We start from the raw sequence: 27,534 nt of genomic DNA, 5'->3' as shown, positions 1-27,534 counted from the left end.
AAAAATTAACTAAATTTTCATTTTCGATGGGAACATTAGCAACTTCCATTTTGGGGCCACCCTAATGAATAAAAGTAAAGTCTTATTTCATATTATGTATAACACATAATTGCAACAGCCACCTGGTGGCACAATGCTGTTATACGAATTTCGCAATAAAATCAAAAGGTGAACAACATGTGTATGTATATATGTACGTACGCAACAAAAATTTTATTATTTATAAGATGATGACAACATCTGTTTATAAAATTTGGAAAGTTGGTAGGGTTGTACCAATTCTAAAATATAAGGCGGTTAGAAATTGTTCCAACTTTCGTCCTATTATAATTTTGTTGGTTTGTTTAAAAGTTCAATTGCTAATTATTAGAGAACAGATGTTACATCATTTAGTTGTAATTTGATTCATTTACATCAAACTAGTTTTAGCAAACGTTTAAAAACTACAGGTGCACTTCTAACAATCACGGTATCGATTATAGAAACCCTTGACAATGATTGAGTAGTATATTAATATTTTTGAATTACTGTAAGCCATTTGACTCGATTTAAATCACTCATTATTGACTCATAAGCTCTTACGTACATATAAAGGGGCATTTTGAAAATTTTCAAACAGGTTTTAGACCTTACCCTTTCCGATTTTGATGACTTGATAACTTGGTACACACATTCTTTGTACAAATACAAAGTTTAAATTTCTCAAATGTCTCCTAGTTTAACAATATTTTATTTGAATTAATGAAGTTTTAATGTTTTTTTAACACAAGGATAATGATATCGAAAAAATCCTTTAGTCAAAGATTGCATTAAAAAAGGTAAATTCCATATTTACATGATGAACGTGTTTGCATTTTAAAATCCTTTAAGCATTGGTATTTTCTTTTCTTGTTAAGCAAGAAGATAAAATTGGTCTTAATATTACTATTTTTAACAAATATTAAATAAATTGTATGAAATGCACGTTTCTTTTGAATTCTAAGAGAATATAAAATTATAGTAAATGTTACAATTCCTATAATAGAGTTTCACATGAGTGAATAGGGCGCAATTTCTCATGCCTTCACTTATTACAAATCTATTAAAATTTGGCAAGACACATTAACTAGTATATGTACAAAATAAATTATGAAAAAATCTCTTCCTCTTGAATATCTTCAAATGTTTGTTTGATGTAGCAAATGCATGGGTTCAACTGAGAATGAAGAAGCACTTCATTCTCAGTTGAACCCATTTATTTAGGCGAAATATGCATGATTTTAACATTAGCGTGTCATTGGTTCGTATTTGGAAAAATAGCTCTCGATTAAAATAAGTGGTTATAACCAATGAATATTCGATGATTCTAATGTGAATTTTAATTGGTGCACTATTTTTATTTTACAATGCATTAATGAAATTATTATGAATTAATTTTTAATATTATTCTATGGTTTTTAATGTGATATTGTTAAAAATTATATATGATAATAAAATAAAAGTTTTAGTTAGCTCAAAATTCTACTATGTACATATCGAAGTTATACTTTGATACATATAATGTTAAAGATTTAAATTTTTAATAAACTTTGTTTCTTATTCAGGTTATACAATTCACAAAATTGCCACAAATACTAGTGATTAGCAATCACACTAAATGTGTATGTCACAATGGAAGCTACTAGTAAATTGTATGTCGTTATGAAAATGCGATTGTAAAAAAATAAAAACATCCAAGTTATATTAAACATATCATTTAATCGAATAAGGACATGTCTATTACGGGATCATTGTTAACATATGAAAATAATAACCACATTGTAAATAAATCTAAAAAACGAAACTCAACTTTTTACTCCTCCAATTTCAACACAAGCATTTTAAATAATACAGCCAACTCTATGGGAAAAGGGACACCCTCTAGTTTAAATTCGAGTATTTCGAATAATGTTTTAAGTGATCCAAGTGGCAATCATAAACCACACCAGCCACACCCTCATTTTCAAAACCATCGTTTGCCAGCCAAGTATATGAATTCAAAAAGGAAGCATGCTAAATATAGTAGTATGTATTCACAGATATATCCGGATCATAACAATTATTTACATTTAAATTCTCTATGGTCAATATGGTATGGAGTATTGCTTACTTTATTCCAAGGATATTTAGCAGTTCATGGTGCTTATCGATTTTTGGGTAAAACTAATAATTCACTTTTTCATGAACACACGTTATACTTTATAAAATTTATCATTTTTTTGCAGGTTGTTCACTAATCCCATGGACAATTGAGCCAGTTGCGGAGCTGAATTTACAAATTATTCTTTCTGGCTTGGTTTTCGTTTTACTACCATTTTTCTTTACCTCAGCAGTTTTTAAAGTAAGTAAAGTCACCATGATATTACGTATTAATATTTAATTTCAAAACTAGTCACAATTTTTTTATTTGAATTGTTGACTGAGCTCATAAGCAAAATGCCAGTGTCCCACGTTGGTTTAAAGGAAATCCTCCAAGTCGACCTATATATTCATATAGGAAGCTGAAAACCTTTAAACACTTAAGTTAAATTTGAGTTTTAAATGGTACTCCACCTGAACGCGTTTAAGAAATAATCGCGATTACGCGAGAGTTGTTCCCCAACTCAAACTTGAATTACGACTGAAACTAGTCGCAAAATAAATAAACATTTGTATATCGTCATTTAATATGCAAAAAGGTGTAAAACCAATAAATTGCATTAAAATACATGCTGTCGCAAATTTGTAGAACTTTATTGACATGTATTACAATGTTTGGGTTGTACCGCGTCGGAATTATTTTATTATTCTTATCTGATGTAAGAATCATTTTAAATTTACCAGAGATATTTGACACTCTGTTGTCCATATATAATAAACTTAGTTATTATATAACAAAAGAGTGAGTGATTTTGGATTATTAACTTTTTTTAAATTGTGTATTACCAAAAAATGTAAAGATTTAATTAAGATATTTTGAAAAATTAAAAAATAAATATTTTTAATTGGTGATAATTTCATCCTTAAGTACTTATATAATATGCATACACTAGCTTAAGTGAGATTTAGCAACTGTGCGAATACATATAACACAGCGTCTATATTAGTCAAATATTTATTATAGAAAACGTCAAATTACCAGGTACAGACTGCATTATTAGCGCTCTAAAGTCGTTATGACAGTATTGTCTGAACAATTGTTTAGGCAACGTTTTTATGATAACAAAGCTATGATGACAAGCTAGAATGTAATTAAGAGAGTTTTTCAAGTTTCGTAAAGTTTGTTTGCTTAAGCAAAGAGCGCACATACCATCAGTGGTGATAGAGGGTAACGATTATTTTCAATTTTTTAATTAGTTGTTGATTACGATTAAAAATAATCTAAAAATAATCAGTGATTAATTGGAATTAATGAAAATAATCAAAAAAAAATCAAAATTAATCAAAAATTAGTTGATTATTTTTAAGGATTAATTTTCCATATATTTAGTATAATTTACTCCAAAAAAAACCTAAGAAAATTATTTTTCCAGCAATCCGCTAAAAATTACGTATTTTTGAGACCCATTTCGAAAAGATTGCAGTATTTTTTTTTTTAAATATCGTGTACTGAGATCAAGATTTTCAATCCAAATAAACTTGATAAATATATTATTTTCAATAAAAGAGTCATATAATCGAATAGTGAGTAACTTGAAAACTCACACGTAATGTAAAAAGATAGAGAATTGTACCAAATATATTGAAATTAATCAAAAAAATCAAAATTAATCCTTGAAAGTAATCAAATTAATTATTTGATTAATTCTGATTAATTTTGATTATTTTCATTAATTTTAATTAATCCTGATTATTTTTAGATTAATTTTAATCGTAATCAATTAATAATCAAAAATTTTATACCAGAAAATTAAATAATCATTACGATTATTTTTGAAAAATATTTTAATTGATTATTAATCGAATCCAAATGCTATAAAGTATATATATATTCTTGATCCTTGATTATGTAATTCTGAGTCGATCTAGATATGTCCGTCTGTCTGTATAAAACACGCTCACATTAAAACGATGCAATGGAACTCCATAAAATTCACCCATAATATTCACTATTATCCTAAGCAGTTTGGTATTGAAAACCAGGAAGATCGGTGAAATAGTTTCAGAGTTATGAGTAAAAGTTTAAAACAACCTCGAAAAAATGGCGATTTTTCACATATTTATTTGTATTTTTTACAAAAACTACTGCAGATAATTTGATAAATTTTGTAAGAGATACATCTCTTGGCACTAGAATCAACATTGTTCAACAAATCGGAAAAATCGGTTCACAATTTCATATACCTCCCATACAAATGTACATATTCCCGGAAAATGTGTTTATTTTTAATAACTTCCGTTACAATATCGATATCTAAACAAAATTTTACAAATGAAAGTTTTGTGTCAATAGAATTCATATCAAGGAAAAAATTTTCCATTGGTCCACAATTGGTCATAGCTCCCATACAAGGTCCCTTCCGAAAATCACTTAAACGCTCATAACTCGCTACCTAATTAAGATATTTATACAAAATTTATTACCAATATTGCTTTTATACAGTGAATTTTTTTCCGATCGGTTAACAATTGGTCATAGCACTTATACAAGGATTTCTCCCGAAAATCACTTAAACGCCCGTAACTCATTACCTAATTAAGGTATTTATACAAAATTTGGCACAAATATAATGTTATCTACATAATTTTTTTCCGATCGGTCCAGAATTCGTCATAGCTGCCTTACAAGGTCCCCTTCGAAAATCACTTAAACACGAATAACTCAATAGTTAATTTAGATATTTATACAAAATTTACCACAAATATTACTTTTATAAACTTAAATGTTACCGTAAAATTTTTTCCGATCGGTCCAGAATTGGTCATAGCTGTCATACAAGGTTCCCTCCCGAAATCGCTTAAACGCCCATAACTCAAAACAAAAAATATACATACATTAATATATTTGTACAAAATTTTGGACCATATCATATCTCCTATATAAGGTCACTTAAAGGCACCCAACGCATTATCTAATTAAGATAAAAATATTACTTTCGTGCATAGAAAAGTCATTGTAAAATTTCGATCAGTCCACAATTGGTCATAGCTCCCGAACAAGATTCTCTTTAGAAAAAACTTAAATGCATACAACTCATTGCCAAACATTGATATCCATGCAAAATTTGGCACAAATGTTGTTTTTATATACAGAAAATATACTTTAAATTTGTTTAACGATCATCTATAATTGTTCGTTATTCCCATCATTTTTTAAAATTACGAAAATGATGAGATCTTTTTCCGATCGGTCCATCGAAAGCCATTCCCACAGTATTTAATTAGTTGCATTATCATAACTATAATTATAAACAATTATCGCCGTATTCATGAAGATATTAGTCGCTTATTTTATGTTTAGTAAGCATATTTTCCATGCAAAATTTCTACAATAAACTATCAATAACTTTATGAAACATTTCACTCACATGCAAATTATTAAATATCGCTAAAGCATATTTTAGGGAGTTAATAACATAAAGGAAAATAGTGTTTGTAATGTTCTTTCTATTAAAAAAACACGAGAAAACTTATTTTTACAAATATTTCTCCAAATAAAAAATTATTAATATAAAAGTAGCTCGTGGAGGGTATTTAAGATTCGGCACGGCCGAATATATCACTCTAACTTGTTTTGTTTAATATAGATTAGCGAGTCTCACTGCAGAATCTATATATGATCAAAATCGGTTCAGTATTTTCGGAAATATAAGAGCTTAAAGTTTCTACCAATAAATTATCACACAAACATGTGCTTGCAATCTATATATACTCAAAATCGGTTCAGTATTTTCGGAAATATAAAGGCTTAAAGTTTCTACCAATAAACAATCACACTAACATGTGCTTTCAATAAAAAAATAGAAAACAGTAAATTTCGTTGGGTTTTCAAATTATATTTAATTACTTATCACTAATTAAAAATATTTAATTACATTTTTTTCAAAATGTCTTAATTAAATGTCCACTAAAAATTAACACCAATACAATTTTTTTTTAAAATCAGTTAATAATCCAAAATGTCACACTTTTTTGTAAAAATAACTTAAATGTACTACATTATAAATAAATATATGTTAATATAGTTAATTATTATATTAGTATTGATTTTTTGAAAAGAGAAATCAAATGTGATAGAATATCTAAATTCATATAAGGTGGCTTGCGTAAATCTATCATATTGGAAAGGTTTTTTATCACAATGGTTTATAGCAGATTACGGAAATAAACTAATGATACTTTTGTATTTGTTTTGATCTTTGCAGTAATAATACAGAAACAAAACTAAAACAACAAAACATTTTTTCTAATTTGGTTTTGTGTTGTTTTTGCTTTTGAGCACATTATGTTCGTTTACTCAAGAGTACCCAAAGCTCTAAAAGAATTCATTCCCTAATTCTTTTTTTGAAATTGATTTATATTTTAAAGAATTAACCATTCTTTAATCTGAATTTATAAGATTTAATTCCTAGAATTAATTCTTAAAGCTTTCGATGTAGTTGAATGAATTCTCTAATGAATTAATTCCTATAGAATGTTAAATTCTTTTTGAATGAAATTATTTTGTTTGCACCCAACAGATAATTTATAGCTTACTACATTGATATTGTGTTGCTTTTTTTGTATTCGAAAGTGCTTACAAACTTACACACACTCTTGCTTACTTTACACAGGGTAGGGCCGCTTAAAAATGACACACTAACTGATATACTTGGTTTGCGATATTGTGTGTAGATTATACTTTTTTATAATATAATTGTGTGTGGAAAAGTAGCTATTCCTACATTCTCAATAATATACCTAGTAAGTAAAATTGTATCTACAGCACCATCCTAGCTGGAACACAAGTGTATCAAAAAGTATCTACAAAAACTTTTTAGTTAAAATACATGTGTACTAAGAAGTATCTAAATATGTATGTTTTTTTAAATGCTACCCAAATACATGTATCTACAAATGCATTCATAAGTATAAAGCCATTCCAATCATCACTCGATCATGATCCTAATTTTGCTTAAAATTTATCTAAACATTGAACAAATTTTGATCCAAACAATATTTTTCGATAAATGAAAAATTTTTTGTTGATTAAATTACAGCACACTTGATTTTTTTATATTTTAATTTTCTGTTCTCATATACAATGTTAATCACATGTATATTAAGATGTAATGCAAAAAAATGTATTAAAAACTTAAACTTCATATCCAAATTTTATATACAAGTAAATCAAATTATAAGTTACACAAAGTAAATCTCACAACATTGGTTACAATTCCGAGTACTCTGAAAATTTTCTGTGGGGCATTGAATTAAAATAAATTGAGTTAAAATAAATTTCAACAATTCCTATTGAATTTTTTTAATTCAATCTATTACAAATTGAATTTAAAAAATTTCTCACCATTTAATTTGAAATAGATTAAATGAAAGTTTTGTTTTATGACTGTGTGCCAAACGGCAGCAAAGTTCTACGGTAAAATAAAATTTTCTTATGGTGGAAAATATCACTTTTGCTGTGCCAAACGAAATCTTTTGATAACATTAAATTTTGACAATTGTCACTAATTTCACAAAAAATCTGCATTTATTTTAATAAAAGAAACACTTTTATAGATTTTTTTATTTTTAAAATAAATTTCTACAATCACAAATGTATTACAAACTAAAATTATAAAACATTTAATTTTTTGTATTTTCAAATGTTTCTTTTCAATTGTCAAAAAATTATGTAGTCCGATGAGCAAAGAATATAAAGAAATTGGGGCTTGTCAGTTGGTACCAATAAGTAAGGTGAGAGCGTTTAGGCAACAACCGCAACAAACACAATATTTTTTTGTTTGTTTAGAGTATGGGTTTTGTCAAAATGAAATTTCTAAAATTGAAAAATTATAAATATTGGAAAGAAAATTTGTTGTGTATTTCACAATATTACATATACCACCGTCGTTGCATTTAAATTGTATTTGCAGCAGAACAACGTCTTATTAGTGCTTCATCTGATATTCTTCATTTGGAACCTTTTATCAGCATTTTCATTCATAATTTTAGATTTGAATTTTTTTTCGTTTGAAAACACAAATTTAATTTTTATGTTAAAATAAAAATAAATAAATTATTTTTGACAAAACCCAGGCACTTTTACAATAAACAAATAAAAATCAGCTGCCTTAATGATTTCATCTTACTTAGTGCACAAAGTATACAGAGATGTCTGTTTTAACACTTGAAAAAGTCTAAAATCAGCTTTTGTTTGATTTTGAAATTGTTTGATGAGAAGAGGCATATAGTAGGATATAGGCGAAACTGGGCGAAACTAATTGTCAAGGACCTAAGTCCCCTGTCAAAGACCTAACTGGTGAGAATGTATTAGTAGAAGCACAAAAATAAACAAAAGGTACTAAATAAAAAATTTATTTTTCGGACGTTATTCTTTGTGTGTTATCAATGAAATTTTATATGGCAGTGAATGAAAATATTAGTTATTTATTTTTTTTTGAAAAGATATTTAATCTTAAAACATATTATATACACGTCTTTTTGTTATTTTTTTGTTGAATTAAAAAAAGTGTGTAAAATACTTTTTTAGTTTTTAAAACTATAATGTACAGCTTTTCATTTTTCAATTTTAATTAAAATAAAATGTCAAAAAATAAAAAATATTTTTTTTTCGTTTGTAAAATATAAATTATTTTCGGGGTTTTAAATAAATGAAAAGTGTTGAAAAAAATAATAAACATTAAGTTTAAGTGATAAGAAAAACTAATAAGAAAATTTGATGTTTAGTGAGTGCGTTTAGTTCTCACAAGTTTGTTTTATTCTCTCAGAGCTCGTCTGTGTGAAGAGAATAAAAATTTTTCTTTGAAAACCCCTTCAGTTTCGCCTATATGTACTATGTACTAATATATGGGAAGAGGTATATAAAATACAGCTAAAAAAATCATTGAATTCGTTTTGTGCGAAAGAGAGGGAAATAGCTTTTTGCTCGTGACGCCTCTGTATACCCTGTATCCTGGTTGGTACCTAAAGGAGTTGTCATTCGGTACCTAACTCTAAGAATGTATTGGTAGAATTTTTGTATAAGTATTGTAGCTCCAACCACTTTCACCACTGATTCCAAATCTACATAGTTGCATAAAAACGTACTTCAAAATTTTAGGAAAAATATAAAACATTTAAATTTATTCTTTTACAGATTTTTTAATCTTTTTATTGCACATTTGATCTGTAAACATTTAATAAATGCATTTTTTAATTTGTTTATTCTCATGTTTGCAAAACACCATGGTCATTTTATATTTATTAACCATTTTCAATACCAAAATTTACAACTTTGTTTATTTCTAGTTTTATTAAAATTCCTCAAAAATTAATTGTCAACAAATTAATAAAATATATTTCTGGTTTATAAAAAATAAGACAATTTCGGGCTCTTTAATAGTGTAAATATGCGCAAAAAAATAAAAAATGTATTGTGTGTGTAAGAAACGGTGCAAAAAGGTAAATTATCTTCATATTTTCGTTTTGTGAGAGAGTCGTAATTAACCAAAATTTAAATGTAATGTTTAATTTTTACCTTTAATATGTATATATTTAATTACAAATATAGTTAAAAAGCTCAAATTTGTGTTTTATATACATATATTTTAGTATTTAAAATAAATATGTGCAAAACAGGGCTAAAAATATTAGCTACTTTTAAACTAAAAAATATTAGTTATGTATTACATTAATATTATTTCTAAATATCAGTTTTCCATACATGCATTTTTGTGGAGATGAAAGTATAATGATTTCTCATTTCTTGTTTTTTCGCTCTTTCACTTATACAAGTGCAAAATGTAGTAGTATATGTCTGCCGATCCTGGTTGTAAAACAATGTCATAGTCCAATTTCTTATTATTCTTTGCCGATGAGCTAGTAAAATTTTATTCACCTCATATCTATCAAAAATTTACATTTTCAAGTAAGTTGCAGGATGCACTAAGTAAGGTGAAATCATTAAGCCAGCTGATTTTTATTTGTTTATTTAAAAAGTGCTTGGGTTGTGTCAAAATAAATTAATTTATTTTTAATCCAAAAAAAATATATTTGTGTTTTCAAAGCAAAAAAAATAAATTAAAAATTATGAATTAAAATGTCCATAAAAAGTTTTCAAATAAGAAAATTCAAATGAAGAAGATTTAAAACATTGTCCTGCTGCAGATACAAGCTAAATGTAACGACGGTTTTGTGGGTAATATTGTGAAATACACAAGAACTATTTCTTTCCAATGTTTATTATTTTTCAATTTTCGAAATTTCATTTTGACAAAACCCAACTCTAGACAACAAAAAATTATTGTGTTTGTTGCCGAAACGCTCCCACCTTACTTTTAACATATAGTAGTACATATAGGCGAAACTGAAGGGTTTTTCAAAGAAAAATTTTTATTCTCTTCACACAGACGAGCTCTGAGAGAATAAAACAAACTTGTGAGAACTAAACGCACTCACTAAACATCAAATTTTCTTCGCAAAATTGCGAGGATATTACCACTTATTAGTTTTTTTTATCACTTAAACTTAATGTTTATTATTTTTTTTTCAACAGATTTCATTTATTTAAAACCCCGAAAATAATTTATATTTTACAAACGAAAAAAAATATTTTTTATTTTTTGACATTTTATTTTAATTAAAATTGAAAAATGAAAAGCTGTACATTTTAGTTTTAAAAACTAAAAAAGTATTTTACATACTTTTTTTAATTCAACAAAAAAATAACAAAAAGACGTGTATATAATATGTTTTAAGATTAAATATCTTTTCAAAAAAAATAAATAACTAATATTTTCATTCACTGCCATATAAAATTTCATTGATAACACACAAAGAATAACGTCCAAAAAATACATTTTTTATTTAGTACCTTTTGAACAACTGTGTTTATTTTTGTGCTTCTACTAATACATTCTCACCAGTTAGGTCTTTGACAGGGGACTTAGGTCCTTGACAATTAGTTTCGCCTATATCCTACTATATGACTTTTAACATCATGGTAAGTTGTTACCGATTGGCACACACTCTATAACAAAGAATAATAAGAAGTTGGACTATGACATTGTTTTACAACAATAACATTTCCTTCTCTTCACAGACTGTGTAAATTCAACACACTTGTGAGAACTCAATTCTCTCACAATACTTCAAAAATTTTTCGCGAAAATACCGGGAAAATAGGACTTGAACAACGTTTTTTCACAAACACATAACTATTTTTTAATTTTTTACACAATTTTATCGCATTTAACAATTTGAAATATTTTTATTTTTCACAAACTAAAAAAATATTTTTTTTTTAATTTTTTTGACAATTAATTTTTGTGAGTTGAAATTAAAATTGACAAAACAAAGTTGTATATTTTGGTATTGAAAATGAAAAAATTATTTAAAATAAACTTACTTTTATGCAAGAAAAGAGATTTAGAATGGTATATTCAAAGAATGATTTTAAAGAATGGTACATTAAAATTTGTTAAGCCGAATGTAAAATATAAGAGAATTAATTCCAATCTTTGAGTGTGCCAGAATATGAAAACAATGGGAGCCACTCGTATTGTAAGGTTAAAATTTTCCTGGTCCTGTGAATTACAAAGTGTCGGTGTTTTTTGTATATATTGTAAATCTAATAAATATTAAATACAAAACTCTAGTAAAATTAATGGTATTTTTAATATTTATTGATCAAATGCTAGTTTTTTTTGAATCCTAAGGGAATGTCAAATTATATTGAATTTTACAATTCTTGTAACAGAATTTTACATGATGGAATTGTGTGCAATTTTTCATGACTTCACTTATGACAAATTTATAAGAATTTTGTATGTACAGTGTCTCTCATAAGTATTCGAATTTAGGTATAATATGAAAAGAAACCAAATTTAATAACATATTTTGTATGCAAAATTAATAAATTAATTTGTTAAATTGCCTAGACAGTCCTTAGTTCTGATATCATGCTTTTTAAAATTTACAAAATTCACATTTACTTAAATTAATTTAGCTTCATTTAAAAAAGTCCATAAAATTACTTCACAAAAGTATTCGAATTTTTCCTGTATTTTATATTTGACCATATTTTACGAAACACAAAAATTAGAATGGAATGGTATTTTTGCTTATAATTGTTTTAAGGGGTTCCTATCAACCGAAAGGATATATTTTTGGCCCATTTGGCCCACAATTTTGGGGCATTTGTACCATCTTTTTATATAATATCATTAAAATTATGATTTTTGACCATATTTGTCATTTTTTTCTATTTTTTAAGAGATAAAACTAAAATTTAATATTGGGATTTAATAGATTCCTTGAGGTATCTAAAAATAATAATTTTTGTTATAATGATCTGTTTTTAAACATTCTAAGATATATTTTTGGTATAATTCTTCTGTTTCTAATTGAATTAAGTATCTGGATCTTAAGTCCCTTTTCGTACCACTAGGATCAATATTTTCCGACAAAGTTGGCTAGTATATATAATTATAGATATTAGCATTAATATATTTTAAATTTTCAAGACATCGTAGCGGTGTACAACTCCAAAACATGCTTTAACAAAACGTCATCCTATACAGTAGATTTTAATTTTTACTACTCATAACATTCACGATTATGTTGCCCATTACAACAACACTGTATGTAAAAAATTTTGGGCTTATTTTGATCATAGTAGATAATATTTAAACAGATATCAATATTTTTGAGTTAGACCATAATGATATGGTGACATTCAGCCTAGAGGCCATTGGTTATAAAAAGAATGATTCCACTATATTGAATGGCGTTTCTGCGAGGCATGTTTTGGAGTTGTACACTTCAACAATATATTGAAAACTTAAAATGTATAACAGCTGATATCTAATCCAATATATAGAAGACAAGTTTCCCCGAAAATTTTTGACCCTAGTATTATAAAAACGAACTTGAATTCCAATAAATTGAATTAGCGATAGAAGAATGATTCCAATAATATATCCTGGAAGGTTTAAATACGGATTCTTGTAACAAAAAATATTATTTTTGGACACCAAAAGGGTCCAATAACAAATTTTGGTTTTATCTCTGGGAAAAAGGAGAAAAAATACAAATATGGCCAAAAATCGCCATTTTAATGATATTACATAAAAAGATGGTACAAATGCCCCAAAATTGTGGACCAAATGGTCAAAAATTATATCGATTCGGTTGATATTTAACCCCTAAAACAATTTTTAGCAAAAAAACATTCGATTCCAATTTTTGTGTTTCGTATAATATAGTTAAATATGAAATACAGAAAAAATTCGTAAACTTTTGTGAGGTAATTTTATGGACTTTTTTTAAATAAAGCTAAATTAATTTACTAAATCTGAATTTTTAAAGTTTTAAAAAGCGTGATATCAAAGCTAAGAACTGTCTAGACAATTTAACAAATTAATTTATTAATTTTGCATACAAAATATGTTATTAAATTTGGTTTTTTTCACATTATACTTAAATTCGAATACTTATGAGAGACACTGTATATAAAATGCATTAACAGGAATACGTACAAAAGAAATCATGAACATATTCCTTCTTCTTGAACAACTTCAAAATTTTTTTGCTAGCTTGAATCCTTTGGTGTCATAAGTGATGTTCTAACCTTTTTGTCTGTTGGGAACATTTAATGTAATATTGAATTCCTATTCCTCTTATCTCAATAAAACGTTTTGAAAAACATTAAAAACGTCGAAAATGATTTGCTAGTTCTTCAATTCGCAAGCAAATCTTACTTGCGGGAAAGTAATTAACCACTGCCCAAACTTGATAGAGTGTTAGTACCCAGCAAAAATAAAACGAAGTACTTCCACAAGAATAACATTCATCGCCACTTCAAAGGTAGCACTAAGTGAATTTTTACCTTCTGTAGAAGTGATATGTTTATTGACTTCCAAAGAATCGAAAAGAATCTAATTTTGTTTAAAATTGTTATTACCTGAAGTCAAGTAAATTTTAATTTTTTGTAAAAAATAAACATAAAAAGGTACATAAGTATTCATGAAAAAATTATATTACGAGTAAATAAATCTGCTCCGGCTGTGTTATTTTTTATATTTCGCCATAAAGTATCAACAGCCGGCCGGGTAAACGGGTTTTGTTATATAAAGCGTCCCGGTACTGACTTTTTGTTAATCTCTTCATCTACATAGTGTAAATATAAAACAATATTGTTTAATTTGTTAACATTTAATAGATTTCTGAATTAAGCCATCACGTAAAAACAATCTGCCTCTGTCTGGCTAAATTCTTCATATGTGTTTCTTAATATAAAGTGTTCGGGAAGAGATTACTTTTTGTTAATCACGTTATATGCACAATGTTAATATAAAATATTGTTTGATATGATAACATTTAGAAGAAAAATATTTTTTTTTAAATAAAATATTTGTATGCATACCGTTTCCGTTTAACGAAATTTTTAAATATAAAAATGTAAACAATAACATAATTATTTAAATAAAATGATATTTGTTTACAAGAGGCTTGGTATTTTTAGATGTTTTACTTGAATAATTCAAAATATAAACGAAGTTTTTCTCCGTTTAACGGAAATTTTTAAATATAAAAATGTAATCAAAAACAAACTTTGGCAGCTTCGTAAATCAGGCGAATTAAGAAAAAATTTTCAGCTGATTGAATAAAACCACCTTATATGAATTCGCCTTGCTCTTGATGTTCTGGGCATAAGAATACAGTATGATGTTTGCTGGACCAAACACATACAGTGTCTCTCATAAGTATTCGAATTTAGGTATAATATAAAAAGAAACTAAATTTAATAGCATATTTTGTATGCAAAATTAATAAATTAATTTGTTAAATTCTCTAGACAGTCCTTAGCTTTGATATCACGCTTTTTGAAACTTTAAAAATAAATACAGTATGATGTTCGCTGGACCAAACACATACAGTGTCTCTCATAAGTATTCGAATTTAGGTATAATTTAAAAAGAAACTAAATTTAATAACATATTTTGTATGCAAAATTAATAAATTAATTTGTTAAATTCTTTAGACAATCCTTAGCTTTGATATCACGCTTTTTGAAACTTTAAAAATTCACATTTACTTAAATTAATTTAGCTTTATTTCAAAAAGTTCATAAAACTACCTCACAAATTTTTTTAATAAATTTTGCGCGTTTAGTTAAAAATTGACATTATTTAAAACATAAATGTTTGATGTGTTGAGAAAAATATAAAAAATCAAAATTAAACCAATATGTTGGGAAATATTTGCTGCCAATTGATTTTAATATATCTTGTCCGTTTAGTTAAAAATTTACGTTATTGAAAAAAATGTGATCAGAATTTGTTTAATTAAGAATAAAACAAAATTGGTTAAAGTGTTGAGAAAAATATAGAATACCGATTTTAGACCAATCTGTTAAGAAATATTTGCCATCAATTATCTTTAACATAAGCTGCCTGTTTAGTTAAAAATTTAAATTAAAACATTTCAATTACTAATAGAACCAATTTGTTTAGTGTTGAGAAAAATATATAAACCAGAAATTGGGCCATAATATTGGAAAATTTTTACAATTAATTTATTTCGCAATAAGTTCCCCGTTTAATTAAAATATGCATGTAAATATAAGTTTGTCATTCCGTTTGTAATTTCTATAATATAATTTTCCGACCCTATAAAGTATATATATTCTGAATCCATATAGATAGCGGAGTCGATAGCGGATAGCGGATGTCCGTCTGTCTGTTTGTTGAAATCAGTTTTTAGAGGGCCCCAGATATCGGCGAGGTCCGAATCTTCAATAATTCTGTTAGAATTGCTTTCTGGGAGATCCCTATTTAAAATCAGCAAAATCGATCCATAAATAACGGAGATATGAGCAAAAATCCGAGACAACCTCTGACAATTTAATCAAAAATTAAGTTTTTTAATTTATGCTCAAACAGCAATTGCAAAAAACAAAACAAAATCATACGGTAAATTTTGATATTGTACTCTTGTTTATAAAAACAAGGCAGAGCGTGAGCAGATGAGCAAGAGTAGCAGAGCGAGAGCAGCACTAGTGTGTTGTTATTGGCTAGAAACATGAAATTAAGTATGTGGAGCCTGGCTTAAATTAGAAGCAATAAAATGGAACTTTTTGGTATTTTTTCGTTTTTCAGAAGGTACATTTTGAATCTTCTGTAATATTCAACCTAGAAATATGAAATTAAATATGTAGTGTATGCATTAGGTGAAAATCCGCAAAAGGGAACTTTTTGGTACTTTTTTGTTTTTCAAAAGGTACTTTTTGAATATTTTATAATATTAAACCTAGGAACATCAAATTAAATATGTAGATTCGGAATTAGATGAGAACCCATAAAAGGAAACTTTTTGGTGCTTTGTCGATTTCTATAAAAATGAATTTAGAAACATGAATTTAAGTATGTAGAGTCCGGATTAGGCGAGAACACGTCAATTGGAATTTTTTGGTACTTTTTCGTTCTACAAAAGGTACTTTTTGAATTTTCTATAATATTGATTCTAATATTTTATTTTCTATAATATTGATTTTTAATATTTTATAATATTAAACCTAGGAACATCAAATTAAATATGTAGATTCGGAATTAGATGAGAACCCATAAAAGGAAACTTTTTGGTGCTTTGTCGATTTCTATAAAAATGAATTTAGAAACATGAATTTAAGTATGTAGAGTCCGGATTAGGCGAGAACACGTCAATTGGAATTTTTTGGTACTTTTTCGTTCTACAAAAGGTACTTTTTGAATTTTCTATAATATTGATTCTAGAAACATTATGTTCAGCCCGTAGTAAGTGATGTAAAAGAGGAGTTTTTGATACCGACTGTTTTTTTTTTAACACACCATGGTGAAGGGTATATAAGATTCGGCACAGCCAAATATAGAACTCTTACTTGTTTTAATTACATATGTATATTATTCTCTTCAAAAAGTTTATTTTTTAAATATTATTTTTTGGTTCCAATTTTTATAGGGTCTTTAATTAAGAATTAAGCAAAATGGTTAGAAGTGTTGAGAAAAATATAATAAATCTAAATTAGATCAATTTATTGGGAAACATTTGACATTAATTAGTTTTAACAAAACCTACCCCTTTAACTACAAATGGGCTATTTTTAAAGCTTATTTTTGCTTAAAAAGGGTTTCAAAAATACTTTCAATTGGTCACTAGAAGGTTTAAAAACGCTTAAATTTAGTTAAACCTATCACAAATTAATACATAAAACTATTTTAATGTAAAAAAAATATTTTTATAGTTTTGGCAAAAAAACATGATAAGCCAGACAGACCTATGTGCTTTATGTTGAAGTTATTGATGTATCATATAGCATTATTTTCGCTAAATCAAATGCTATCGGATGTGAAACATTAATCCTAATTCTTCAAACATCTACTTCCGCGAATAATTCAATTATTGCAACATTAACATTTCCGTCAAATTAAGTAAAGACCAAAATAATCCCAGTGTCTAAATCAAATACTAAGTGCTGCTACCCCCAATCAAAATTACATACATAATACATACCCCAAAAAATGAATTATTTAGATACTAAATCAGGATGCACTAAGTAAGGTGAAATCGTCAAGCCAGCTGATTTTTATTTGTTTATTGTAAAAGTGCTTGGGTTTTGTCAAAAATAATTAATTTATTATTATTCTAACATAAAAATTAAATTTGTGTTTTTTTAAACGAAAAAATTTCAAATTAAAAATTATGAATGAAAATGCTGATAAAGGGGTTCAAATGAAGAAATTCAGATGAAGCACCAATAAAACGTTGTTCTGCTGCGAATACAATTTAAATACAACGACAGTTTTATATGTAATATTGTGAAATACATAGCAAATTTTCTTTCTAATATTTATTATTTTTCAATTTTAGAAATTTCATTTTTATATAAAACCCATACTCTAAACAAACCAAAAAATATTGAGTTTGTTGCAGTTGTTGCCCAAACGCTCCCACCTTTACTCATTTCATCATGTGCTAAATTATAAATTTTTCTTAAAGGTTTATTATAATTTCTCTTGATGACAACCGTAACTGTTATATTATCTCAAATATACGAATTTTATATTTTCTTAATGTCAAGTGACTATTCGCCCAGACATTTTCTATTTGAATAATCAGTACTCTACGGCACTTCCAGTTACGAGGGGGATACCACAAGGACTTTTAACAACTTTTTAATGCAAGTTGTAGATAAACTAAATGCTGATCTCTATAACGTATTTTATTAGGCATTTAATAACGGTCTATGTTTAAACCCTAAAAAAATCCAATTTCATCTTTGTTCGAAAAAAACTAGGTGTTTAATACCTAATGTTGATGTTATGATTAACGACCAAAAAACGACCATTAACACCAATAAACTAGGTTTGAATTTCAATGTAATGCTAAGCTGATCTAACTACGTTAACATTATAGTATTTAGGTTAATATCAATGAATGGTGTAACACTTACAAATTTAATAGACATAAAAATATTATCTTTTTTTCACAAAATTATATATCTAAAAACCATTCTTACCTATAAACCCGCCTTAACTTCGCTGGATCGAATCGAGGCCGGTTCGATTCAGGTAATTTATTCACTGTCGGATGAACTTCCATCTTGCGAGAGAAGAATTTATTTGACTGCGAGAAAATTAATGAAACTCATAAAGATCGAAAATCCTAAGGTGAAATCGAGCTACAATAACGTTTATTATTTTAGATGAGGTTAACCCCAGCTATAAATGTGAAAGGAATAAGTGTTTTACTGTCCATACAGAAATGTGATTGGTGTCCTAAGGACATTAAGACATTATGTATCCAAAAATTTTGTCAAGTTATTTGTTTATATGAACATACAGATGAACAGGCCCAGAAACAGATTTAAGGTGGGTGTAGGACAAATATTGACAATGAACAACAAAAAATAAATAAAACTATTGAAAATTAATTGTCGTAGTTTTAGATATGAATCCTTGTATTTTGTTGTAAAAAAGATTTTTTTGAATTTAAAAAAAGTCCAAATAAGTAAATAAATTCATTGTAAAATATATAATACAAAGAAAAATTATAAAATATGCCATATGTTACGCTAAAAAAATCCATGCTCAACTTAACGAAAAAAATTTCGTAATATATACAAATTTCGTAATATTTACAAAAATTTCGTGTATAATACGAAATGTTATTTAATAAAACCCTTTTCTATTTTTATGAAAGTACGAAAACCTTTCGTAATATTTTTTACTTAAATTTTAGCGAAATTAAACATAACTATTTTCATAAAAAAATTTGTGTGAAGAATAATTTTTAACTTAAATTAGAAAAATGAACCAGAATATTTGCATAAAGTAATATTTCGTAAACTTTACCATATTCTTACACTGGAAATAATCCATGCTCAACTTTACCAAAAAAATTTCGTAATATTTACAAAAATTTCGTGTATTATACGAAATATTATTTAATAAAACCCTTTTCTATTTTTACGAAAGTACGAAAACACTTCGTAATATTTTTCTCTTAAATTTTAGCAAAATTAAACATAATGATATTAATTATATTATGATTAAATAAAACTAACACAAACATTTTTTTTAAATTTAAGAAAAAGTATAATATTATTCACAAATTATTTTCATAAAAAAATTGAAAATTCATGTGAAGAATAATTTTAAACTAAAATTAGAAAATTTATTTTAAAGCTATAATTTATGTCATGAAATTTCCAGTGGGTTCTGGTGAAGATTATATCCAGGAGATGGTATGATTTTATCCAAATGTGCAAATATTCTATAAAGTATTAATTTTTGAGTGAAATTAAAAAAATTTGCCGGTTGTTTTGTTTTATTTTTAATATTTTAATGTTTTTTTATATTTTGTACTAAAATTATGTCCAGATATTTTGGGGGAAAATTTACTTTGAAAGCCATGTAGCGTGATCTTCGAAAGACATGTTTGTTAAAAAATTAAAAACTATAGGAAATATTTGTTATTATATTGATGCAATTTATGCATTTATAGCAAAACATTTAACAACAAATCGATGCCATTTCGTTTCAAATTCGTTGATTCGAAAAGTTATTTTGAATTACTGACTACAAAAATGCATTTGCATAGAAAAAATAATTTGACTTTAAAACTTCATAGTAAAAAAAATGCAAGTTAGTCTTTACATTATTTTCGCTTTTATAAACCATATTTTTCTACAAAAAACATATTCGAAGTACATCAATTTAGGTGAAAACGAAATGTAATTTACTTACATAAACGAGTCATTGAAATCCAAATATGTGGTTTTTATTGCTTCTTACAATAAGACTTAAAAGTTTTAAAAAATAACAAAAGGGTTTAAAGAATTTGTAAGACATTACATGATTTATTTTAAGTTTGATAACACATTTCAAATAAAAATAAATCTTAAAGTTAAAGCCGAATCAAAAGCATTTTTTTGAGGTTTTTGCGATTTTTTTTCATTTTTCTTACAAAGAAAATATACAATTTTATTATGATATGAACGATTTTTGGTAGGCGCATTATTATTTATTTATTTGTAATAACAGAAGTATTAAAAATGTTTTAATTTTTAGGATTTTTAAATTTTCATACACTGTAAATAAAATCGTAACTACATTTTCCATAATATATACGAAAATTTCGTGTATATTACGAAATATTATTTAACTAACACATTTTCTAATTTTACGAAAAATCAAAAATATTACCTGTCGTAATATTTTTGATTTTACAAAATAAAATTATTTTGTTACAATTTTTTTGTTATTTTCGTAATTTTAAGCGAGGTAAATTAAACGTAATTTTAATTGTTATCCAATTTGAAATACCATTTTTTAAATGAACTAAAAGACGTCATACACGGTTGTTAGATCTAACAATGTTGTCAGTAAAATGTTCAGAAAATATCTAACAATCGTCTGAACTTACAATTGTTCTTTTGCAACGTTGACAGACTGACAATAATTGTAACTGTAATCTTTGTAAATTTGTAAGTTGGCAGTATTATTAGACATTTTCTGCACATTTTTTTGCCAACGTTGTAAGATCTAACAAACGTGTATACATAGCATAACATATTTATGTAATTAAAAAATAAAAATTTTTTAAATAATATAAAATTATTTTGCATTATCCTAAATTATTTCGTACAATTTACGACATTTTTCGTGTATATTAAACATGTATTATTTTCACTGTAAATTAAAAAGAATTGACATATTAAACTTATTTTTCTTAATAAACACTTCAATTTAAATTATGCTCAAATTGAATAAATTAATTCGAAGCTCTGATGAAAACATATTAAAAAGTTCTATGTTTTCAAAGTTTTAATCCGATTTTTATAAAATATTCACATAATTTAGAGCTTTCAAAAATGTGGTAACAAGCTTTTTGCTTAACATGAAATAATTACATTAAAAAAATATATTTATAAATTTTTTATGTTATTTTTATAGGTTGGTAACTTGGCAAATGATGGAATTAAATTAGGAAGCGCTGCAAAAGAGCGTCGTTGCTCAATGACACCACACGATGGTTTAGAAGAAGAATCGCGTGGTGGTACTTTGCGAACTTTATGGACACATGGTGGACCGACAGCTGCCTTTATACATATTTTAATAGCCATGTGTTTACTTTTGCCTCGATTACTTTTGGAAGGACGTGTAATTGAAAATGGTCTACTACCAAGAGGTTCAAAAAATATTTGTAAAATTTATTATTTTTATTTTTATTATTATTGTTATTATTGTTTTTTAAAATTCTTATTTGTTAAGAAAATTAGATTCGAAAACTATTTGAAAACAATTTGATATCATATTTATTTACAGAAACTATTTGGCAAACTGAACTGGATTTTATGTCAGTACATCGTCGCAATTTGGTAGTTTTGTCTATAAAAGCTTCACCCTATCAAAACAATACACTCCTTGAACAAGAAGATGAAGATTATTTTAATGACACTATATTCACTGTTTATTCTAGAAATGGCAAAGATAGTACCAATTTATTCGATAATAATTATAGACAAGAAAATCAAAACGCTGTACTTAAGAAATCTGGAAAAATAAAATATTTCGAAATTCCCGATTTAGTTGATTCAAAAAAAGTTATAACAGAATATTCACCAACAACAGTATTAACCGTTTTTCCAACTTATCTGCCGACTGTAACATATGATGAAATTACTACAAATGCATCAATCGTGGTAACTACTACCGAAGTAACTGAAAGAAACGTTGCGTCAACAGAAACATATCTTGACGTTGCAACAATAACTGCAAACTATTTGACTCCTAGTAATAGCGAGTTTAATTTGTTCACTTCATCAACCGCCCCAAAAGATATTTCATATCATATACCACACCATAATCAACAATATCAAAGTCAAAATAGTCATATTGGTAAATCGACCCGTAAACATCATAGACAAAGAAAAATTTATACGTCTTTGGCACAACGTAAAAATCATCAACATTCTCAGCAACGGCTTGTTATGAAAACTGCTAGGCGAATAAAAGACATGCGTTATTCGAATAATGATAAATACGGAGAATCTGAAGAATTTAACAATCTAGATGAATTTAATGTTTCGAATTCAAGTGAAGATCATAAAGGTGGCAACATATATGAGCATAGATCCACTTCCTATGAAGAATCGGATTATGGCCGTGCTAGAGTGGCCAGTTATCCAAAATCGTCCACTGCGATTAGCACAACTACGCGTGACAGTAATATTCATATTGTCAAACCCGAAAAGCTACCTGAGATTATACCATCAACTCCAATATCAAGTAATTCAAAAATTATTGAAATTAAAACAAAATCGATCAAAAAATTTAAAAGAGATATTCCTCTAACCGTGGAAAATCAAGTAGAAATTGAACCAGAGTATTTAGTTGGCGATTTAACATTCAATGATTCAAACGAATATATAGCAGAAATAACTCCTTTTGAATCATCCACTACATCTAGCATTCAATCGCTAAATTCCGACGATGGTATTGTACGTCTTGATGGATTTGCTGGTATGTTGCAGTTGTTTCTGGGCGTTGACAAACCTATAGATGTGAATGTATTTAACCATCCACCAAGTGCTGAGTTTGTTAATCTATTGTTCGCCCTTTTGGTTTGGTGCGTTCGTTATCCGGCAGTATTTTGGACTACTGCCAAATCATTCGCTACCATGTTTAGCGTACAAATGATTGCGTCAGCATTAGATATTGTATTTAGTTTCGTGGGAATATCGAATCTTTTTAAGCTTCAAATTTACAGCCAAGGTCAGCCGATACAAAATCCCGGCTTAATCCTAAATGCCAGTGTTACAATCGCCTTATTTTTGCTCTCTGTCATATTAATACTCTCTTCATCGATGATTTTGTACTTGTATGGACATGGACGTTTATCAGCAAAAATGCGTGACCGTTCTATAATATCATTTAAGTCCAATGAATCTTGGATTTATTTTGCCCATTGTGCCTCACTGTGTTACGTTTTGGCATTATCAGTAGTTAAAGCACCATTGTTAAATGATTTAAACGCAACATATCGATACAATTTGCATTGCCCTACTTTTATGGCAGGTAAGTAAACCTTATACATACATATCGTCACCTGAAATGCAAACAGCTCAAACTAATTAAAAAATTAAAGTCGATTTTATTGTTGACTCTTGTATTGCATCATAAGAAATATCTAAAAAATTGGACTCCTCCGACCAAAATGATACAATTATCCATAACAACTGATAGGTTTCACTATTAAAAAAAACTGCAAATGCACTTAGGTCTAGAAATACGCAATTTATGGTCGAAACTCAAATCGTGCAATTACTTTTTTCCAAAAGATTTTTTAGTAAAGGAAAGAATACACTAAACATATTACGAAAAAAGACAGAATGTTTAAAAGTGTTGAAGAAAATATTAAAAATGAAAAGTTATAATATCGATATTAGACCAATCAGTAAATAAATAATGCCATCAATTTTTGCCATCTGAATTCTTTTTAAAGATTTCAATTACTAATAAAACAAATTTATTTTAAGTGTTGAGAAAAATATATAAACCAGAAATTGGGCCATAATATTGGGAAATATTTACAATAAATTTATTTCTCTATAAGTTGGCAGTTTAATTAAAATATGAATTTTTTAAAAGAAAATTTCTTTTTTTTTAATATTTTTTTGGTTCCAATTTTTATAGGGTCTTTAATTAGGTATAAAACAAAATGGTTAAAAGTGTAAAGAAAAATATAATAAATCTAAATTAGACCAATTTGTTGGGAAACATTTACCATAAATAAATTTTAAATCTTATTTTTGCTTAAAAATAAAAATATTTAAAAATACTTCCAGTTGGTCACAAGAAAGTTAAAAACGCGAAAATTTATGTAAACCTATCACAAATTAATACATAATACATTTTCAATGTAAAAAAGTATTTTTATAGTTTCGGCCAAAAACATGATAAGCCAGACACATATTTGCAATGCCTCAGAAATACGATGATCTATAGAAAAATTGTTGAAATAATTGGTTACTCCAAGAAAATGGTTAAAAATGTAAAACAGGTTTAATCCAAAAAATTGCAAGGAAAAATAGCAAATAAAATTCATTTTTTATTTATTTATTTTATTTATTTATTTGGTTATGAAAATTTATTACAACAAGAAAGCAGGCATACATATTTGTCCAATTCACAATCGAAGTCATATCGTTGTAGCGTTGTATGTCATAACAATTTTTCAAATAAATTTTTATTGAAACAAAACCAAATCAATATTAAAAAATTAAGTACATAGTAATACTAAAATAATTAGAATGTAGAAAATAAAGATACATATGAACAAATTACGCTTTTGGCCTCAAAAATTGGTAATCTTCTTAAAAAGTGTAATTTCCTATTCAGCATTGCATAATTAAGAATAATTATGGTATGAGCGTATTAGCACTTTCATTCATCCTTTAATTCGAAGTTCGAAAGTAGGAAAAAGTATTGTACCAAGGCTGAATGCTATTGACAATGTTGTTGTAGCAGCGACAGGTGTAAAGTCGGTGTGTCTGGGTTGATAATTCTTGGTCGTTCTCGTTAAACTCCAAATCGTTCCGGTGCGAAGAGCCGATTCTCGTTGGAATATAATCGGTCCATTTTTTCATCTAAATCCCATATAACAAGACTCCTGAATATTGCTTTAGAGTTCATAATATATATATATATATATATATATATATATATTATATATATATATATATATTATATATATATAATATATATATATATATATATATATATTATATATATTATGTATATAATATATATATATATATATATAATATATATAATATATATATATATATATATATGTATATATATATATATATAATAATAATAATAATAATATATGTATATATATATATATATATATATATATATATATATATATATATATATATATAATATATATATATATATATATATATATATATATATATATATATATATATATATGTATATAATATATATATAATATATATATATATATATTATATATATATATATATTAATATATATATATATATATATATATATATATATATATATATATATATAATAATAATAATAATATAATAATATATGTATATACCCCAGGAAAATTAGGCAAAAAATAGTAATCTGGGGAATTTCAGATAGCTAAAAGAAAATTGGCACATATAGAAATTTAATATAATCTATAGAAATTATAATAACATCAAAAACCGTACGACGCATAATAATCCAGATATTCGGTAAAAACAGGTTTTTGTAACCTTTGACTTTCAATATCTCGCTTAGCGTTCACTATATTCTCGATGACTTTCTATCCCTTACTAACTATGCTAAGAAGAAGGTATGTGCATTTTTTTCCTATCCTAAATTCCCCAACAAAACCCTTATTTTCCTGGGCTAATATTAAATAAATTAATAAATTAAATAATAAAAAAATAAATGTCATCACAAACAGGTTTTAAATTAATGGTCATTAATACTATTTAAGAAACTAACTTCACAGTAAAAAGTTTTGTTGTAACCAAAACACTTTACCAAGGTTTATGTGGTTTGGTCCATAATTTTCTACTAAATTTTATAAGGAGTTGACCTTCATCAGAATCCCCAGGAGCTTGGTGCCACCATCCGATATTTATTTTAGGCCTTATTTATAACCGAACTGTTTATAAATTAATTTTTAATAGAAATTTATAAAATGAAATGTTGTTTATGAATATGGGGTTTTATCTGTACGATATATAATATGACAAATTATTTTTCTTATATTTTTTAAGATTATTATTTGCAATTTAAATAAACATTTAATCTAACTACATTTGTTTTCCATTCTTTGTTAATTTTTAGCCCTTGTAAGCGTAATGCATATATTTCTATGGATAATAATTTGGCTGGGTTTAACTGTAAAACGTAAATGGAGTTTTAAATTGCCGCCTTTGGATGCGTACGCAATAATAGGAAAAGCTCCTACACAACCTTTACTCATGCACAATAGAGGAAGTTTGACAAATACCACTACAGCTAGCTTAAATAACTCAACCACCATGGGCGTTAGTAGTTCCTCAGCAAGTGATAACATGGAACCCAAAATTAACAGTGAAAATTCAGGAAATCTAATCAGTAATGCATCAAGCTCTGATGTACTAAATGATGCACATCCAGATGACATATATTGGCCTAAGATAACACCCAGTTCTCCGAAATTAAAAGTCACATTCAATGAAGTTACTAGTACGTCTGAAGATCATCAACAAAGTGGTGAACATGAACAAAACGATGGCAAGCGGTAAAAAATCGTTTTTTAGCTCAACCATAAACCAATTTGAAATTGAACATTTTAAACATAAAACTGTAGTAATTAGTAATTCAATATTTTAGCATACACAAATTCATAACCACAGTAACGAAATCTTTGTTTTCTAAAGCTTGATGTTTATATTCTTTTGTTAACACCATTAAATCTAACCAAAATTAAATTTTACTTCAGATACATTTTAATTGATATTTTTATGTGTTAATTTTTGCACGTATTGTTTCGTTAGTTTTTATAAGAATTTTGTTCATATAACACCTTTCTAATTTTGGCACCTGTTGTTTTTTTGTATGAAACTAAATTTTATTTTATATACTTTTAAATCAAAATTTTTAAAACTCTGAAAAAGGACCGTAAAATAATTAAATATTTGATACAAAAGCACACAATTTGTTGTTGAGAAACTATTTTGTTCCGCTTGTCGCCTGTTTTAAAAATATTATTTGTATATGTATTTTATAGAAATATTAATTAAAAATCTAACATATTTTTATTACAGATTTCTTTTCT

At 26.6% G+C, this 27,534-nt stretch overlaps 1 protein-coding gene across 2 annotated transcripts in view; it reads left to right on the top strand.

The window, feature by feature from the left end:
- The window catches only part of LOC111684393 (protein tincar), a 35,034-nt gene that overhangs the window by 3,115 nt on the left and 4,385 nt on the right, over window positions 1–27,534 (top strand). Inside the window, exons 2-6 of one of the 2 annotated variants that reach the window (XM_023446549.2) lie at window positions 1,584–2,175; window positions 2,244–2,359; window positions 21,630–21,864; window positions 22,002–23,753; window positions 26,559–26,997. In XM_023446549.2, the coding sequence (XP_023302317.2) occupies window positions 1,752–2,175; window positions 2,244–2,359; window positions 21,630–21,864; window positions 22,002–23,753; window positions 26,559–26,997 (2,966 nt within the window). In that variant the 5' untranslated portion in view covers window positions 1,584–1,751. Of the gene's footprint in view, window positions 1–1,583; window positions 2,176–2,243; window positions 2,360–21,437; window positions 21,553–21,629; window positions 21,865–22,001; window positions 23,754–26,558; window positions 26,998–27,534 lie in introns of those variants that run through there. The other variant, XM_046948395.1, reaches the window with a different exon arrangement.

The sequence above is a fragment of the Lucilia cuprina genome, chromosome 4 (assembly GCF_022045245.1).
Source record: "Lucilia cuprina isolate Lc7/37 chromosome 4, ASM2204524v1, whole genome shotgun sequence".
Taxonomy (NCBI): domain Eukaryota; kingdom Metazoa; phylum Arthropoda; class Insecta; order Diptera; family Calliphoridae; genus Lucilia; species Lucilia cuprina.
The sequence above is the reverse complement of the archived record's forward strand: the minus strand, read 5'-3'. Positions and strand labels throughout refer to the sequence as shown.